The sequence below is a fragment of the Penicillium digitatum genome, chromosome 2 (assembly GCF_016767815.1).
Source record: "Penicillium digitatum chromosome 2, complete sequence".
Taxonomy (NCBI): domain Eukaryota; kingdom Fungi; phylum Ascomycota; class Eurotiomycetes; order Eurotiales; family Aspergillaceae; genus Penicillium; species Penicillium digitatum.
In genome coordinates, this window is record NC_089385.1 from 2,750,705 (window position 1) to 2,767,674 (window position 16,970).

Sequence of the window (16,970 nt, forward strand, 5' to 3'; positions counted from 1 at the left end):
TCCTAATCGTCCGGGCGCGGGATCTTGGTCTGAACACGGGGTATGCCAGACTGGCCGAATGTCAGTACAATTTACGGTAGATTATATGCCGATCAGAACCCATGGGAGATTATCGCAGAATGATGATTTGTCTCACACACATTTCCCTTGTCTGCATTCCTATCCATTTGTTGGCATGTGCTCAAAGGCACATTTACAGCCATACATACTTCCTAGGATAGGAAAAATGTCCAAACAGGCCCCCGGTTTTTACAAATACACAAATCAGTCAAAGGAAAATTGAAACCAGCTTGTAACAACAATCATCGAATTGGTATCCTTGTAATACATTGTGAAGAAAACAACCGCTGTGACATTAAACACCAACACCATGAATGACCCAAGCGCCTGTTCGCGAGATGGTTCAGAAAATCGAGAAGAATCAGAGAGCTCCTCCACTTGCTGAAAGCCGCCGGCTCCTCTCGTACAGCCATTTGTTCTTAACTCCCAGACTTCCACGTTTTCCCATGAGCGGAGAAGGTGTACTTGGGCCCATGCTCATGGTCGACTCTCCAAAGGAGTTGCTTTGAGCTAGAGGGGATGCGGATCCAAAGCTCTGGCGTTGAACGGATTCTCTGCCTCCATTTGAAATCGCCTTGAAAACCAGAGGGCTAGAGGCAGGCGAGAAAGGTGTGCTGATCGAAGAGCGTCGCTCAGAGAAGCCTGCATTCGCGGACATAGGGGAGGACGGTCTGCTTGCAGGACTGGCCTTGCGTGAAGTGGATAGCCGGTATCTGGGTGGGGTAACAAATGTTGTCCCAGGAGTTGCTGGGGGTGTGACAGCAGGATCCAATCCAAGAAGTGAGCGTTGAGTGGGGGTAAGGGAAATGTCTGAGAGGTTGTCCTTTGGCCGGAAGAGGGGAGAAAGCGCCACTAGAACATTGAAAATGAAAAAGAGCTGGAGAATGAACAATGGAACTTCTTGGCACATATAGTTGGTATCAAAAATTTGGCGTGAGCTTCAACGAGATTGTTAGCACGCGACGCGATGCACCGGAGTTCTCATCGCACTTACTAGGTTTTGAAAGTAGACCCAAATGTCCAGCTCATAACCAGAGCCGCGCCGTTCCAAACCAGCTTCTTCATTTTTTTCTGATCAAACGTAGCTGCATTTTGGCGCCGAACGATCTCATCAAGCTGGGGGTGTCGCCACTTTCCCGGAGTCAGAGTACCCTCTGGGGTGGGAGGAGCCACCGGAGGTGTTGCTATCGGGGTAGAAGGAAGAGATTGAGTTGCCATTGCTAATGCGATGAAGACAATTCCCCGCGTGAAGAATGAGGTGAAATTGACTCGGAACTGGAGTCGTGAAGTCAGTCACCAATCCGTAGTTGTTTAGACTGTTTTTTTTTTCGAAGTCTTTTTGACAATGGGGATTGGATTTACCAGTATTATGAGCTTGTTCAGTTCTTACCTAGGTGAGAACAAATACAGGGAACTGTTAGTTAGTAGTGCACATGGCTATGAACAATTGTTCTCTCAAAAAGTCATAATTGTTGTTGGCTATAAGTTCACAATCCCAAAGTGGCTGCTGCGCTGGCGCTCAAGGAAGGGGTTGCACGGGCTTAAGTTGACCCGGCCAAGCTGACGCACCTCTTATCGCCGTGCCCCTCAACGTCATAGGCGCTGATTGTTGACACTCGACACTTCATCCTCCTCAGATTGACCATCAAAAATGGCTGCTGATACTTCACTCGTAGAGAAGCTCGATGCTTTGGTGGCCAATATCCTAGCCGACTGGAATGTCTACACTACCCTTGTTGCCGGGGTTGTCCTCGCTTTTGGGGTTTACTCTGTCATCTCGTCCAAGGATCCAGATGTACACCCGTTCCTACTTGCTCGCCAATCAACAGCAGCCCCAATCCGCCAGGAGGGGGAATCTGCTACTTACAGATGCCTAGAAACCCCACACGGCTTGCCTCTCCGCTTTGGACTGAATGTCAAGGACCCGGGCGCCCCAAAATGGACCGGTGGCCGAAGAGGTGATCTGCGTGATATTTGGAAGACCGCTGTGCGTGGAGCTCTAAATGAGGACGGCACCCTTTCGGGAAAACAAGGCAAGATATACACTGTTCTAGGACGAAACGCTATAGAGCACTCGTTAGACCAGGTGACACAGGAAATCAATGTTATCGGTCATCATCTCCAAAACTCCGGCGTCAAGACGGTGGCTGTTTGCCTTACAGACTCCATCGAGCTTTTAGCAACAATTTTCGGTACGTCTCTTATCAATCCATGTGTGAGAGTTGAAGTCTAACATTACGCGATCCAGCTGGTGCTTTCTATGGATTCAAGACGGTCATTGTTCCACACAACCTTCCAACAGAGACATTATCAGCGCATCTACAACAGGCAAAAGCCGATGTTCTGATTGCCGAAGCCGGATCTCTCGACGTTTCGCTTGTAACAAAGTGTAACAAGCAATTATCGCTTGTTCTTTGGGTCGCCAAGTATGGCAATCGACACATGGATTGGAACGCACTTCCCGATAACGCCAAGGACAGTCTGACGGTTGCAGTTTGGCATGAATTGGTCGAGGAGTTTAAGGAACTTGCCAGCTATGATGTCCCTGAGTACGATCCAAAGACAGAAACCCCTGCCGTTAGTACCGTTTGGCCATCTTCCTCCCAATCCGGCCAATTCGTCGATTTCCAGCCAGAGGCAAGACCAACCCTAACTCGAGTGACATCACTTTTACTAACCTTCAACTAGAATTTGGTGTCTGCAATTGGAGCCATAACCTCCACTCTCCCTCGTACCCAGCGTTTCAACACAACCGATATTGTTCTTTCTATCGACTCCCTTTCTCGGTCCTACCCGCTCTGCACAACGTTGGCTGCACTGTTTGCCAACTCATCCATTGCCCTGAACTCTGTCGCTGGAGAGACTGTCGATTTTGCTTTGGCTACGGCTGGCGTGTCTCCCACTGTCATTGTTGCTTCGTCGCAAACCATGGCTGAGTACCACGAGAATATCATGCGCCCGCACACTGGTATCCTTTCCTCTTTAGGACGCTGGCTTCAGGCAAGGACCCTAGATGCAGGAAACATGCCGACGCGTAACTTTTTCAGCCAACTCGCTCGTATCAGTCCCACTTCCGAGCTCTCGCTAGATGAATTGCGCTTGCTCTGCATCTCCCATCGCATTGATGGTAACCCTGCCGCCCATCTTACCTCCGAACAATTGACCGAGCTTAGAATCTTCACTGGGGCTCGGGTTGTGTATGCATTGACCGGTCCCGGTGTTGCTGGTGCGATTGCCCAAACAAATGCGTTTGATTACAGATGCCTCACCGGTCTTAGCCACTTTGGCGCACCTCTGAGTAGCACTGAAATTACTCTGACAGATGTCCCCGAAGACTCTCCCGACGGCCTGGAAGAGGGGAAGGTACGTCACGTCTCACTCTTTTACACCGTTGTCATGTAGAACTAACATTTACTTCTTTAGCTCACCGTCTCTGGCCCTGCTGTCGTCGGCGGCACCACCGCTCTTTCCGGCCGAGCCCGCATCAGCAAGGAAAATACCTTGGAACTGGCTTCCTGAACATACCAATCCCAAGATAGCCGCTTAAATTAGCATCTTCTTGGGGCGTATTTGAATCTTGAACCTTGAAACGTCGGGACGTTTGGTAGTGAATTTGACCAAAATATTGCGTATGTCTGAAAATAGCACTCAGCGGGGTCAGATGTGACAGGAAATAAAATCTTTATTCTCTGAGATACACGGACAGCTCAAAAAAAAGGGTTGGGAAGTACAGTAATATACATGCCGATGTGGCTCAATCAACACCAAAAGGAATCACAACAAAGGTCAAGCGATCTCTTCAACCTTTCATTTGGGCTGTTCCACGAGCAGTTGCTTAACGATTTTGTCTGCAAGCACGTCGGCATTCTTCACTTTCTGCAACTGCGAAATCAGAATAGGCTTAAGCTCATCACAGCGAGCCTTGAAATTCCCAGTGTCTTGTGATACCTTAGGCAACCCAAGGGCTAAAAGCATGCCGTTGTAAACAGCAAGGTTCTCCTCAACTCTCTCAATGTTTTCAAAGCCAGTGACCGCATCGTCCTTGAAATTTCCTAGGAACCAGGCTGCATCAAGTTTCTGAGCGTAGCCACGGACCAAGGCCGTCTCAGCCTCCTTAATTTTCGCACAGGCGGCACTGAGTTCCAAAAGCGTGCCGATGACGAAAGGCTGGTGTTTGGGGTCATCCTCGATGTTCCTGACAGAGTGTTCGTGAGCATCCATCAGGCTAGCGGCCTCCCTCGCTAGTTTCAGAGCTTTGACGGTTTGGATTCCCTTGAAATTTGCTTTCGCGGCTGTTTTATGAAGCTCGAAAAATAGGCGGCGAGCGATGTTTTTGTTACTGAGAGTCAAGCCGGTGCGCTTGGACTGTCTGGCGCACTCGATAATGGTTGAAAGCTTTCCGGCGTCGCTGGTTTTGCGAATGATAAACTCCCATCGATCGCTGTTGATGGCATAGTTTGACATTCGGAGTCCACTGAGGTACGGGAAAAGGTTGCTAAAGTTCTTGGTCGCGACCATCATCTTGAGAACCTCGAGAGCCTCTTTCTTCGATGGCAGATCATGGTGCTTCTTGGGCGTTAGGGTGAACTCTTCGGTCTCGCCGATCTTCACGGTAATCGGCTCGTTCTGCAATTGCTTGGCGTATTTTTCCCGGAAAACGCTCTTTCTCTGTCGATTGGGGAGAGCAAGCGGTATGAACAGCTCATTGCGGAACCGATCAAGAGCTTCGTCTAACTCGGGAGAGGATGTTGAGGTGAATGTTGGAATAGCTGATCCGGTCGTCTCTGGTGAGAATTTGAAGCCATTGTAGATGGATTAATGCATACCTGAGTTCGAACCATAGCTGCGGACCTGCACAGGTCTCAGGATGGACTGGCGCACCGAGCTGGTGGTGCTCTGGCGGAAGAGCCTGCTCATGGAGATTTGCGCCATCATGTGTGCTCAAAGACTATGTATAATGCGATGCAGTGTAGGAGAGTAGTAATCGATAGAACGATAACTCCCCCTCAAAGCAAGAACAAGAAAACGAGGTTGATTGGTATCGAGCAGTTGGTGGAGAAAAAAGAATCGCTGTTATCTGCAACCCGAAATGGGCAAATGAGGGCTTGGCGGAAATTCTGCCCATCCGGCCAAAACTCGACTCCGACTTTCTTGACTTGACATCCTCATCACAAACATGGCGGCTATACCAGCAATGCGCCCGCTGGGCTGCTTAAGGTCCTTATTGCGGGCCTCGGAGCCTGTCCAACCCTTCATCAACCGTCGATTCATCTCGACGGCCTATTCGAAGAGGCCCGAACGAGTACCTCTTCCCCCGAACATGCCTGAGCAATTCCTATCCCAAATACCTCTTCGCTTCCGCCCAGATCCTGGTATGTTTATTTCAACCAAGTAAAGACGACGCGTGCTTTACTGATTGTCGCTATCTCATGTAGAGCGCCAGCCCCTCAAGATCTACCCTGCTCCGCCATCTGCTCGCAAAGCATGCAAGGACCCCATCGGAGCGGTTACCGAATCGCAATTGGCAGTCCTTGACCCCACGGGTGAGCGCAAAGCCTTGTTCGACTACCGACGAAACCCGCGCAGCGTCAAGACAGGCGATATCGTACGAGTGACATTCAAGAACGGCGACCCTTTCAACGGAATTGTTCTGAGCATTAAGTTGCGCGGAATTGAAACCTCATTCCTCATGCGAAACGAGCTTACTCGTGTCGCTGTTGAGATGTCAGTCAAGGTCTTCAGCCCCAACGTGAACAGCGTGGAGATTGTCCAGCGATCGGAGAAGAAGCGCAGAAGAGCAAGATTGTACTTCCTCAGAGACCGCAAGCACGACCGTCGCAGCGTGGAGAATGTTGTGGCCAGCTATGTTCGCCAGAAGAAGGCTTTCTTGGGTGGCGGCAATCGTCGGCGATGATTGAGTTAGAGGACGTCCGGCGTGACCCTCATTTGCATACGTGTGGCTGTACTACTACCTATCATTTTGTACTTCATCTGTGTTTATAAACTGCGATATCAAATACAACTCTGAGCTCTTCTATTCCAGCGCACTACTCCACAACATGTTTATTGCGACTCTTGCCGCTTTCCGACTCTTCAACGCTCCGGCATTCTTGTTTTTGTTCTCCACTGCTCGTGCAGTGCTGAATAACCACTTGATTTTTTGCCTTGCACAAGAGATGCACGTTGACTTCTAAGTTGGATAAAGTAAGTTATATCCAGTGAGTACCTTTCAGTGCACCATGAGCTCATACTGGACGCCAAGAGGCTCTTGTTTTCTTAATCCGTCATAGGCAACCCGGCAGTTTGATGAAGTAAACTCAGTTCAATCTTTCCATCTCTGGAAGAAACGCCTCATCTGCACAGCTTGATGAATGATTGCATCACGCCTTGCATCTAAAACAAGAATTCTCAGACCATTCCCAGTATCTGGCCTTACTTCCAGAGGATCGATTTTCCCATTGGAATCCCGCGAGTCTACAACCCCGTTCCCTCATTTGCACATATCAAGACTGCCGATGCAGTCTTGGAGTCCATGTGGCCGTGAAGAAGAGATCTTTCTCTAGAAACAATTGCTTTCCATGCTGCGAACTAGTTAGTGTAGCAGTGTGAATTGAAGCGCCCAGCACTTACAAGGAGGATGAGCATGGCCTCATTTTCAAGACCCCTATCATCCTGTGCCTAGGCCCGGTGGAATACAGCTCCGGTCGGCGTGTTCATCGGTTCTGTGGATCCGTCAACTGTCATTTTAATAACTCAACGCTCGAGTCTCCCGGGAGATCCTGTCCAGTTGGATGTTTGTGACATAAGAAGGAATGCGGAACGTTGCCTCTCCGGGGCATTGCGGTCATTCTTCGGCAGTTAAATGAGGGAAAGCGGTTCGATCAAAGATTGCTCTGCATGCCATACTACATCTAGTCTTGTGGGGGTTTTCGTGTTTCGTGCAACCAGCAATATCGACCCGTGATGCCCAGCTGTGTCATGGACACAGATTCTGTCTTCTTGTCCAACAAGGAGGTAAACGCTCCCATCTCACGCACAGTCACTCCCCAGTATGTGACAGTCCAATGGGATCGCCCATACTATGTAACAGACAATGTCGTACTGGATAGTGCATTGGTCCTACCACCCTCCATCTGGGACAGGATGCAGTCATGCTTTTGATGTGCCCAACATTGCAGTAGACTCGGGATACCAAATCAAACGGCCTTAATCAAGTGTGACACAATCATCGACCAGATACCAAATGAACTGGCAAGTCTATAGATCGACTTCCCTACCTTTTGGAAGTAATCTAACTGCGCCCGATGAGAAACTCTTGATTGACCGCCTTTATAGAAGATTGGTCAATCAGTGTATTCGGTACAGTACCTTAGGACGAGCACAGCGTTGCTGACGACTTTCTTAGCATAACCTGATTTCTTTTCTTAAATGGCACAAAGCCGAAGACCGAAGGAGCCGGCAAGGTTTTGAATCAGGAATATATAGAAATACAACACATCGGTGATTTTTTAAAGCGGTGGTTGAGGTAGACGAATGTCAATATCGAAATAGCAATGACATAGCCGCGTGGCATATGGGACATTTATGTTAGCTGAAGACTCTATGGCCATTAATTAATTAAAACCCATGTAAGAGTGGCCATCAATGCCGACAGCGCGAATTCTTAAACGACGATGGTGCCAACATGTGAGTTATCACCGTTTGGAACATTCCCTATCTAGATATCAGTTGCTGGGAACCAATTCTGACATGGTACAAGTCACAAGTCACATACAAATCATGCCAAGAGTTGTGAACATCAAGAGCTTATAGTCTAAAAGAGCCTCCCAAATCCGATACAGCTTGATCAAATTGTTCTCAACGCCAGTGTTGCTTTCTCGTAGACGATGAACAGCCATACAGCACTCATTATTGGTAAGAACCCTTTACTGTAACTAGTCAATCTGAGCGAAAAATAAACATGACAACTCCCTGGGTAGAAAACAGATGATCATCAAACCACGTCAAATGGAAAGTTTGAATGAGGGCGAGAGGAAATCAATTTATATGACGATAAACTTATATTTCCAAGACGATACTTTCGTACAGGGTTGAGACAAAAAGGCCAAATCTTGTAGCAGGAGATCTGTGTGTTAAGTACTCCAAATGTCCATCCTTAACTATCGTTTATTAATGGCAGCTATGGTGCCCCTTGCCATTAACCTTTCCCCATTGATTCACTTGCTCCCAAGCTGACAATCCGACACAGATCGCAATCCGCCACACCATTCGACGACTGAAACCTTCGCGCCAGATACCCCCCAAAAGGGTCAGAACGGAAATTGCCAGAAAAGCGTTTCGCAGTTTCTCGATGCCCGCAGTGGCCACTGAGCCTGCGAAGAGAAAATCTAGGACGGTCTAGAAACTTAGTATATGCATTCAATGGTCGAGGAATGTGAAAAGGAGCATACTGGAAGCCAACAACACGAGGACGAAAGCAATGCGGATCCTTCTGGTAAAAATTTGACGACTAATTGAAAGAGTCTTTGGAGAAGGGAACCATCATTGTCTAAATTAGACTTGCAAAAGGGTTTATTTGACAAATGTTGGGAGGAACAGTCGCCGCATGACATGGTATCAATTTTTTCAATGAAGAACGGCCCGACAGAAATTGAAAACAGCTTTTGATCACCTTGAGTTGCGGTCTACAGGTCTAGAGACGTACGACCCCTGGCTTAGTATTTGCCCAGTGCAAACAAGTCAAACACAACCATATCCAAGGGGTGTATCCCTCGTCGATCTTGCTGCTCAATAATCCGGGGTCTTGGGTGATATTTGGCCACAGGCACAACCAGTAACCAGTGGGAGTTGCAAATCATCTGTGCGGAGGACTCCGCAATGCGGCTTCGCCCCCCCAAAATAGCCGCCTAGGCGTTTGTCAGTCCCAAGTACTCAAGGCACGCTTCTACCTCTCAAGAAGAATTCTCTTTGGCAACCTTCAAAACCAAAAATGGCCCCACTCAGGGGTCTTCTGAGATGGTTAATCGTCCGTCACTCGCCAGCCGGAACGGGGAACCCTCAAATGTATCGTCAAGGCCTGTCCAAGAAGGTGACCGAGACAATAATGAGATAAAACTACTTTTCAAAGAGCTGTCACCAAAAGCAGAGACTGGCGAACTAATCACAGGCTCGCCGGTAACCTCTATTTCGTCTACCTCGCTTGAAACACGATCTTAAATCCCTAGGGATCAAGTGAGGCACCAATTTCGAGACATGTAAAAGTGTGCGGTTAAATCCTGGATACAGCGTAGGGACCTGACCACCAACGCCTCCGGGGTCTCAGCCCGGACCGAGCTTAATCGGCCGATCAGAAGCGGCAATGTATTAGCACTAAAGCGGAGAGGGAAAGCTATCTCGGTCTGAAATTCGGTTCTTCTTCATCAATGCCCAAGTCCAAGTCGATCTAGGACGCCCACCGGAATCTCTTGATAACATTGACCCTTATCTTAGGTGACGTGCGCATGGTGCAACGCCAATTAATAAAGTTACTTGCAGAGAGCTATGTCACAGTTTCAATTCGTGATTCGTGAGTTACGTTGATTATACTGATAGACAGCGATACAATTCCCCAGGTATGGGGGAATGGATGCACTCCACTTCGAGGTTCCCGAAGGTCACTAAGGCAAAGCGCAAGGCGTCTATGCTGAGATCTGCTTAATCTGTGCCTCGAGTTTCTTCATATCACCGCCAACAACGCGGTTGACCTCCTTGCCATCCTTAAACACCACAAAGGTGGGCATAGCGTTCACACTCAGTTCCCGTGCGACACCTTGCAGCTTGTCCACATCCACCTGGAGGAAACGCACATTCTCGTACTGCTCACTCAGCTTGCCGACAATGGGGGCAACGGCCTTGCAGGGTCCACACCAGGTTGCGAAGAAGTCAACGACGACAGGACCGGAGGAGATGAGGGCTTTGAAGATGACTTGGCTATTGGGCGAAGATTAGAACTCATCTAATTGAGCACCGAATCGAGAATGACTTACTTGTCGATCTCGGTGACCTTTCCGTGAGACATGGTGGCTGCTGAGCTCGAGTTGCGTGACTTGAAGAAGAGACGGACAGCTTATGCGGGGTCAGCGTTTGGTCATCTTCTTTCTGTTTGATGTGGCTCATATTTATTATGGGGTGCGGGCAGGCATCGCCGGAGATGTTGCATGGCAGTACTTACCAATGTATATCGCAGTGAGAATTAGAACGGTCTTGAGCTCCATCTTTGGTTGTCGTTCCAAGTTCTTTGGTGGAGCGTCGTGTTATTTGGCATGGCACGTGACCTTGAACTATGCCCTATCTAGAGGTGTGCGATCACGACATCTACGAGGAAATGAGGCCTCAGCTAAACGTCTCTTACTCTGATCAAGCTAGATCTTGGACTTGGGGCTTTAGCAAGTTTAATATGAATGAACCCACCAAAAGCCTCTGCCCTCCAACTGGGCAAATAGTGAAGGATGCGCTTGCTTTCCTACGTGCGATGATATAGACAGCTTTAGAGACGAAGCATATACTTTTCTGCATTTCCCCCCCCCCCCCCCCCCCCCCCCCTCCTCCGCCCTTGGCAAAAAACCATGTTATGTATGTGATGTAGTTGATAAAGATAAAAAGGCTATTGAACATCAGAACAGAAGTGGATCTGGGTCAGCATACCAGACTGTCTTGGCAGGTTTCACACCGTGATGCATTGCTATAATACCCCTCGCGGGCCGGGCCTTAAGGGACAGGTTTTTTTTTCATCTTACATTTTCAGGGGTGTGGCTTCGTCATCCATTCTTGGAAGAAGGCTTTCGCGTTCATGATGGCTCCGAAACGGGATGAACCGCTGTATCGAAGGCAAATTCTCAAAATGGTGCGCTCCGAGATTAGGAGTTGCCATCAAAACCTTGCGTGATGCTTAAGATGTAGGTCTTAAATTGGTTTCAGTGCAGATTGACGCTAACCATCAACACTCAATCACAGTCGATGATCCTTGCTTGGCCTCTGGGCAAATACTTTGGAAGCAGCTTGGGGAAAATGAAATCTCGAGATTTATTTCGTTGAAGTACAACTGTCATGGCAATAAATGCATAGCTCTTCAAATTAATGATTATCGTTATGATAAAATCTTGTTTAGACCTGACCTGACTAGGCCCCACAGAGCGAGGATCTTCCAATTGAGAACATATTTGGTTTGTAAATGCCCTAATTGATCATGAGCATTGAATTACGACTGCCGTAGTTCATGTTTTATCTAATTTTCCCCCTCGGTATTTTAGGGCTACGAACTAATAAGCCTCTCAATTCATTGACATGACGTCTCACATTCTTTCTAATAAGGTGTGTACGTATGTTTCAGCCTTGGAATGTAGCTCCCAGGGGCTCTAACTGAAGATTCCACATATACTTCGCCATAGGTCCATATCTTCATACTCAATAGCCATGATCTGAACACAGCAGACACGCCCTTCCTCCTTTCTACGCAAAATCCACTCGCTATGAATTCAAAACACCAATCACCGAAAGTAGAGCTTGAGTCTAGCTCCAAGGATACCATCACATGCTCTATTACCCAGCAAATAGCCACAGATAGTGCCTCTAGCACGACTGGATCGATGCTACGGCTTTCATTATGCGTCTCGTTTGCCGCATGGATCTCGAATTTTGACAATGGCTACGCCGGCACAGTCTTAATCATGCCTTCTTACAAACACGCATTTGGAAGCTGTGAGCAAGTCTTAGACCCGAACACCTATGCCAAAATCCAGCATTGCTCATTGACGCCACTGCAGCAATCCCTCATCAGCCTCAACTTTCTGTTCATCGCCATGGGAGGCGGGATTGCGGGCGTGACCGGTCAATATATAGGACGTAGGGGATCAATCCAGGCTGGATGCACATTTGCTATTATCGGTGCCGCTGGAATGCTTGGCACCAGTGGAAGCTTTTTGCGCTACATGGTGTGCAGATCGATTAGTGCTGTGGGAATTGGACAGCTGATGGCGGCCAGTGTGACATATGGCTCCGAGTGCATCGTCGCTAGCAAGCGTGGCCTGTCATTAGGATTATATAGTGTTGGACTCGCCGGGGGGAATGTTGCTGCTTTTGCTGTGTGTGCAGGCTCTGCACGACTGGAGCCAACCAATGACTGGCAGTGGAAGACACCCATTCTATGCCAGATACCCCTAGGTGCTATTCTCGGTGCTGGAATTTTAATGCTTCCTGAGTCTCCGCGCTGGCTCATGGGACATGGTCGAGAGGAGGAGGCGCGCAACTCGTTCGCCGCACTATACAGCCAAAGTCCGTGTTCGCAGGAAATCACCGCGCAGATTGATGAGATCCGAGCCAACCTTGCGACTGAGCTTGCAAGCCTCAAAACTGTTTCGTGCTTGGATATTTATCGCAGGAAGTATATCGTTCGCACCATGACATCTGCCATGATTATGGTCGGACTCGCCATAACCGGTATCCAGTTTGTCCAACCGTACGCTACAACTTTTCTCAAAGGTGTTGGAATGAGCGACCCATATTTAATCAATGTCATCATCGGCTTGTGCATTCTAGGCGGATCATTCTTTGGCCCGTTCATTGTGGAATATGGCGGAAGGAGACTTGCCATGATTTGGGGTTATATCGCCATGGCTGCCTGCATGCTCGCTCTTTCCTCTGTAAGCACCGCTCTCGGGATGGACGAACGTGCTGATATAGTGACCGTTGTTCTTCTGTGCTTGTGGGCTTTTGTCTTTGGTGGGACTATTGCTGCGAGTGCTAATCTCTCTTCCGTGGAGATGCACAGCGTCTCACTTCGCACCTTCGGGCAAGCCAATACAACAGTGTTCTATGGCGTCTTTGCCTTTGGTGCAACATTTTGGACACCATATATGTTAGACGCGGACTACGGGGACATGGGTTCCAATGTGGGCTATTTCTATGCAGCTGTAACCGCTGTCATCGGGATTTTGTCCTTTTTGTTCGTGCCAGAGACTGCTGGAATTACGCTAGAGCAGATTGACAAGGGCTTCAACTCAGGTATCAAGGCGTGGAAAACTTCGCTGCCCAAGAATCGAGCCATTGCTTCTTCTCGGCAACGAAACATGGCAGGTGGAATGGTCGAAGCATAACAAACGGTGCCTGGCTGTGGTCAATTTGCTGTGGATGTCTCATTGATATCATGTATAGATTATAGCACATAACTTGGGTCCTACTAGTGGAATTGCAGGGTGTTAAAGTTGCAACAGAAAACCCGGTGAGTTAATGACAAGGAAATTAACCAACCCAGGATCTGATAAATGAAACAAAAGCTCTAGGCAAAATTTGAACATTACGCTTCTCAAATTTCTCTTAAATATTGCAGTTTCATTTGTGAGTTATAGTGGCATGCTCACGTGACCCACAGGGCCCTAACGCGCCGTTCTTCCCCCGGCGTATGTCGACTTGTACACAACTGTCAAGTCGATCGAATCTTGCAAGATCCCGGAAGGCAAATGTGAGTACAATCTAGTTTCACCGTAAATACGAGAAAAAGCCACAATGGATCAAAGTCCACGGTGATCGATCGCCACATGCGCGCGAGTAGGCTGTTGGCTGAAGTTGTATCAATCTGGTAGTTGAGGCCTGTGAATAGAGCCTTTCTTGACAGATAATAACATAAAAGACATCTAATTGATGGTAGTTGAACCATTTCGAGTGAGAATATCAAACTTCATTTACCCCGACATACGCGTTATGTTAGGTTGACTCGACTCGGTCACCACTGCCTAATTTGTCCCCCTTCCAGATGCAAATGAAAGCTTTAAATTGAATTCAATTCGTTCTCTTCTTTCGTTCTCTTTTCCCTTTTCCATCTACTACGGATACTTCTAAAGTCAGAAAACGTACAGTTTTGAACGAAAAATACGAACCATCGTGAGTTGATGACATTTCCCACCTGCAAGATGCAATGATTTGTTGATAACATCTTCTTTGAAGTCTTGAAGCCCAGTCATCACGTTCGTTTTCATAACTGCTCCTGCTCCGTCTCCAGCGGTCATGTCTTTCTTCTCCAATCCCCGTCGTGGTGGCCGGCATGATGCCGAGCCTGAGCTCTTTCTAGCGTCGCGCACTCAGGCTACCAGCTTGCCCAAAGAGTCTCCCACGACTCTTCTAAATATCACAAAGCTCAGAACAGACTCTAGCCTCAGTGTGTGGGGCAACGAGATCCGTCACGTCTTGCGACCTTTCAAACTCGATGCACTTGTGGACTATGATCTTCCGAGACCTCACACAGGAGATGTAAACTACAACAGATGGAAGTTCTGGACTCTGGTTATTGCTAGTTGGTTATTTAACCAGGTAGATGCCTCACTCCAACTCAAAGTCAAGGCACACTCGAACGACCTCACCTTCGCCGATGAAATTTTCAATACAATCAGGTTGCTGAGCCTACATAGCCAGTCCAAATTCCTTGCGAAAGAGTTGAAAAGGTGGGAGGAAATCAAACGTGAGGAGTTTACCACACCGGTGGACTTCATCATGGCATACCAGAACCAGTTCAACCGTCTGAAGACAGAGGACCATGAGCCCTCTTGTGACTTTGCGCTCATTCGACTTCTACAAGAGTTGCATGGAGAAGTGTTAAAGGTTCCGTTCATTCAAGAGGAAGTGAAAAATCTGGGGCGGCCCGTGGACTATCAGCTTTTCATCTACTACTGCAAAGTCTTGGTCGCTGAGTCCCGTAAGCCCAGTGTCTCAGCTACCGAGGATCTTACTAGGGGAGTTTATGGAGAAGCAAGAGACCGAAGCCAGAGCCGTGGACGAGACATCTCCTACCGCGGCTGGAGACAAAGCACCAAGGGACGCGGTCCGGCGTGGGAGTAAGGGCTTTTAGGGTCATTCAAATGGGACACCTACAATGGAGAAGTTGAAAATTTCACAAGTCAGAAGAAAGAAAGAAATAAAGAAAAGAAAAAGTCATTACAGATCATTAGCAGCATTCAGCCAGAACGTAGCAATGAAATTCTTTGTCTCTCACATAATATCCTTTATTTGGGATCACCATTGTTAGGATTCTAAGACGTTTCTTGTGATATTTGACTAGATTGTACCAGTCAAAAGCTTTCGTTTGCTTGTTTCTAAGCTCAGGCGCATTTAAAAGATTTGCCAATTCAATATTCATGACTTCCAGATTAGCATTTAGTCAAATTTCTCTGAGATAGAATGAATGTTGCCTTAGTTGCGATATTCGAGATCCCATTTTTTTGCCTTTAGTAGATGTGTATGATGGTGATGCCTGTCGTTTCTGGTGATATGATCCCAATCTTGTTTCGTTCATCCTAGCAGTTGAAATTCTGACTGCGACCGGACAGGAAAACAAGATATCCAGGTTGAGTTATTAAGGCAAAAGAAGTCAATAGGATGGATTCAAATGTCCTCAGGTGTATATACTGTGGCCCAATGATTGAATCGGTCATCTTGGCCTGCAAGGCGGGAATTTAAGCCGCATTCGTCTGCTCAATTTTCCACGCCTTTCTTCAACTCCCTACAAGCAGCAAACGATCGGCCACACTGGCAATGTAGGCGAAGCTGACGAGGAAAGCCTAGACAAGGGAGATACTGGTGGGTGAGGTCCTGCTGATGCTAATCTGGAAGACGAATACGAGGCTGAGGCTGATGCTGACGCTCAGGTGCCCGACCACGCCGACAAAGATGCGATTGAATCATTTTGAATCATTTGGGAAGACTCTGGCTTCCAAAAAGTTCATATCACGACCAATCTGGTGATCGCAAGGCCTCGAACAGATCAAGATGGTTGAAACACATCTAAGAGGAAAACTAGTCAGGTGGACCAAACAAGATGCAAAAATCCAGAAGCAAAGAAGCAGCCAGACACGAAGACGAAAGGCAATCCAGAGACAAGGACCAGACCGGAAATTAAGGCAAAAGGAAAGCCGAAAAAGGAAAGCAGAAGTCGAGCCGAAGAAAATGATTATCATCAAGCTGGGGACGACGATAATCCAGCTGTGACCCCTAGAAGATGCTAGTGCTATCAACTCCAACAAAGCGGAAGAAGATGAAGCTGACGCCAAGTGTGTTACAAAGGATGAATATTCCAGCAACGACGAGTAAGATGATACCTTTGGTAGCCAGACTACCAGGCTGCCAAAGAACAACACCATCATACAGCGCAAAACGCAAGAAGAGCAGCGAGATGGATCTTTTCAGCCAAGATCCGGAATTGGAAGTTGAATTATCCTCAAGCGTACAAGTTTCGATCTACTGCTCATCTTCGACATTCAATTAGATTACCATTTAACTCGTGGATATTCCACGAGCCTGATTTCAACAAAATTGGATGCCTTCCATTGTTTTTAAATATAGGGGATAAGGGTCAGGAACCTTGTGATTAGTGAAGAAATAGGAGGTTGATCGAACGCCATCAGAGTCGGAAGAAATTAGGTCTTGAACCCCCAGGTCCACATCTCCGATACTATGTCCATAGCTAGTTTTGAGCGACTTGATCTTTGGCCTATATCTCGCCAGGCACTGTGGTACATAGTTGACTACCTACTCTGGGAAGCATGCCATACCATTCAGACTGCGGATCTCCACAAATTCCTCTTTCGTTGCCGGATCTCTATCACTTGCTGGATTTCTTCGGTATGTGGAGGAACGGGTGCTCCATCAGTTCACGGGCTGTCTTTCTCTCTTCCGGAAGCCAGGTCAACATCATCATTGCAAAGAATAAGAAATTCTCTCTTTCCTCTTTTTCAAGCGAGGGAAGTGTGTCCCGAAGATTTCGATCGGGGATGAAGTCCTCGCACAGGTATTTCCCTATTTTGAGTGTGTTAGCAGCATGCAAAGACCGTAATCTAACGTTAAACACAGGATAAGTTCCAAGTACCTTTTTTGATCAAAAAATGGAC

At 47.7% G+C, this 16,970-nt stretch overlaps 8 protein-coding genes across 8 annotated transcripts; 4 read left to right on the forward strand and 4 right to left on the reverse strand.

Annotated features, from left to right (window-relative positions):
• Positions 1 to 421: 421 nt before the first annotated feature.
• On the reverse strand, positions 422 to 1,657 carry Pdw03_7016 (Nuclear pore complex component; the record flags this gene model as incomplete). Its single annotated transcript, XM_066101523.1, has 4 exons — positions 422 to 998; positions 1,055 to 1,335; positions 1,423 to 1,445; positions 1,630 to 1,657. 4 exons carry the CDS (start codon positions 1,655 to 1,657, stop codon positions 422 to 424), a joined length of 909 nt encoding a protein of 302 aa, XP_065956606.1.
• Positions 1,658 to 1,711: 54 nt separating this feature from the next.
• Positions 1,712 to 3,579, forward strand: Pdw03_7017 (AMP-dependent synthetase/ligase; the record flags this gene model as incomplete). Its single annotated transcript, XM_066101524.1, has 4 exons — positions 1,712 to 2,252; positions 2,309 to 2,697; positions 2,749 to 3,423; positions 3,484 to 3,579. 4 exons carry the CDS (start codon positions 1,712 to 1,714, stop codon positions 3,577 to 3,579), a joined length of 1,701 nt encoding a protein of 566 aa, XP_065956607.1.
• Positions 3,580 to 3,867: 288 nt separating this feature from the next.
• On the reverse strand, positions 3,868 to 4,992 carry Pdw03_7018 (uncharacterized protein; the record flags this gene model as incomplete). The annotated part of the gene is made up of 2 exons (XM_014678831.2): positions 3,868 to 4,829; positions 4,887 to 4,992. The coding sequence occupies 2 exons, from the start codon at positions 4,990 to 4,992 to the stop codon at positions 3,868 to 3,870; spliced, it is 1,068 nt and encodes a 355-aa protein (XP_014534317.2).
• Positions 4,993 to 5,236: 244 nt separating this feature from the next.
• Positions 5,237 to 5,974, forward strand: Pdw03_7019 (mitochondrial 54S ribosomal protein bL19m; the record flags this gene model as incomplete). Its single annotated transcript, XM_014678830.1, has 2 exons — positions 5,237 to 5,432; positions 5,496 to 5,974. 2 exons carry the CDS (start codon positions 5,237 to 5,239, stop codon positions 5,972 to 5,974), a joined length of 675 nt encoding a protein of 224 aa, XP_014534316.1.
• Positions 5,975 to 8,229: 2,255 nt separating this feature from the next.
• Pdw03_7020 (cyclin domain protein) lies at positions 8,230 to 8,672 on the reverse strand (the record flags this gene model as incomplete). Its single annotated transcript, XM_066101525.1, has 2 exons — positions 8,230 to 8,457; positions 8,511 to 8,672. 2 exons carry the CDS (start codon positions 8,670 to 8,672, stop codon positions 8,230 to 8,232), a joined length of 390 nt encoding a protein of 129 aa, XP_065956608.1.
• Positions 8,673 to 9,737: 1,065 nt separating this feature from the next.
• Pdw03_7021 (Thioredoxin) lies at positions 9,738 to 10,313 on the reverse strand (the record flags this gene model as incomplete). The annotated part of the gene is made up of 3 exons (XM_014678829.1): positions 9,738 to 10,029; positions 10,086 to 10,164; positions 10,271 to 10,313. 3 exons carry the CDS (start codon positions 10,311 to 10,313, stop codon positions 9,738 to 9,740), a joined length of 414 nt encoding a protein of 137 aa, XP_014534315.1.
• Positions 10,314 to 11,567: 1,254 nt separating this feature from the next.
• Positions 11,568 to 13,190, forward strand: Pdw03_7022 (MFS sugar permease, putative; the record flags this gene model as incomplete). Its single annotated transcript, XM_014678828.1, has 1 exon — positions 11,568 to 13,190. The coding sequence occupies one exon, from the start codon at positions 11,568 to 11,570 to the stop codon at positions 13,188 to 13,190; it is 1,623 nt and encodes a 540-aa protein (XP_014534314.1).
• A 907-nt stretch (positions 13,191 to 14,097) lies between these two features.
• Positions 14,098 to 14,925, forward strand: Pdw03_7023 (uncharacterized protein; the record flags this gene model as incomplete). The annotated part of the gene is made up of 1 exon (XM_066101526.1): positions 14,098 to 14,925. The coding sequence occupies one exon, from the start codon at positions 14,098 to 14,100 to the stop codon at positions 14,923 to 14,925; it is 828 nt and encodes a 275-aa protein (XP_065956609.1).
• Positions 14,926 to 16,970: the final 2,045 nt, after the last annotated feature.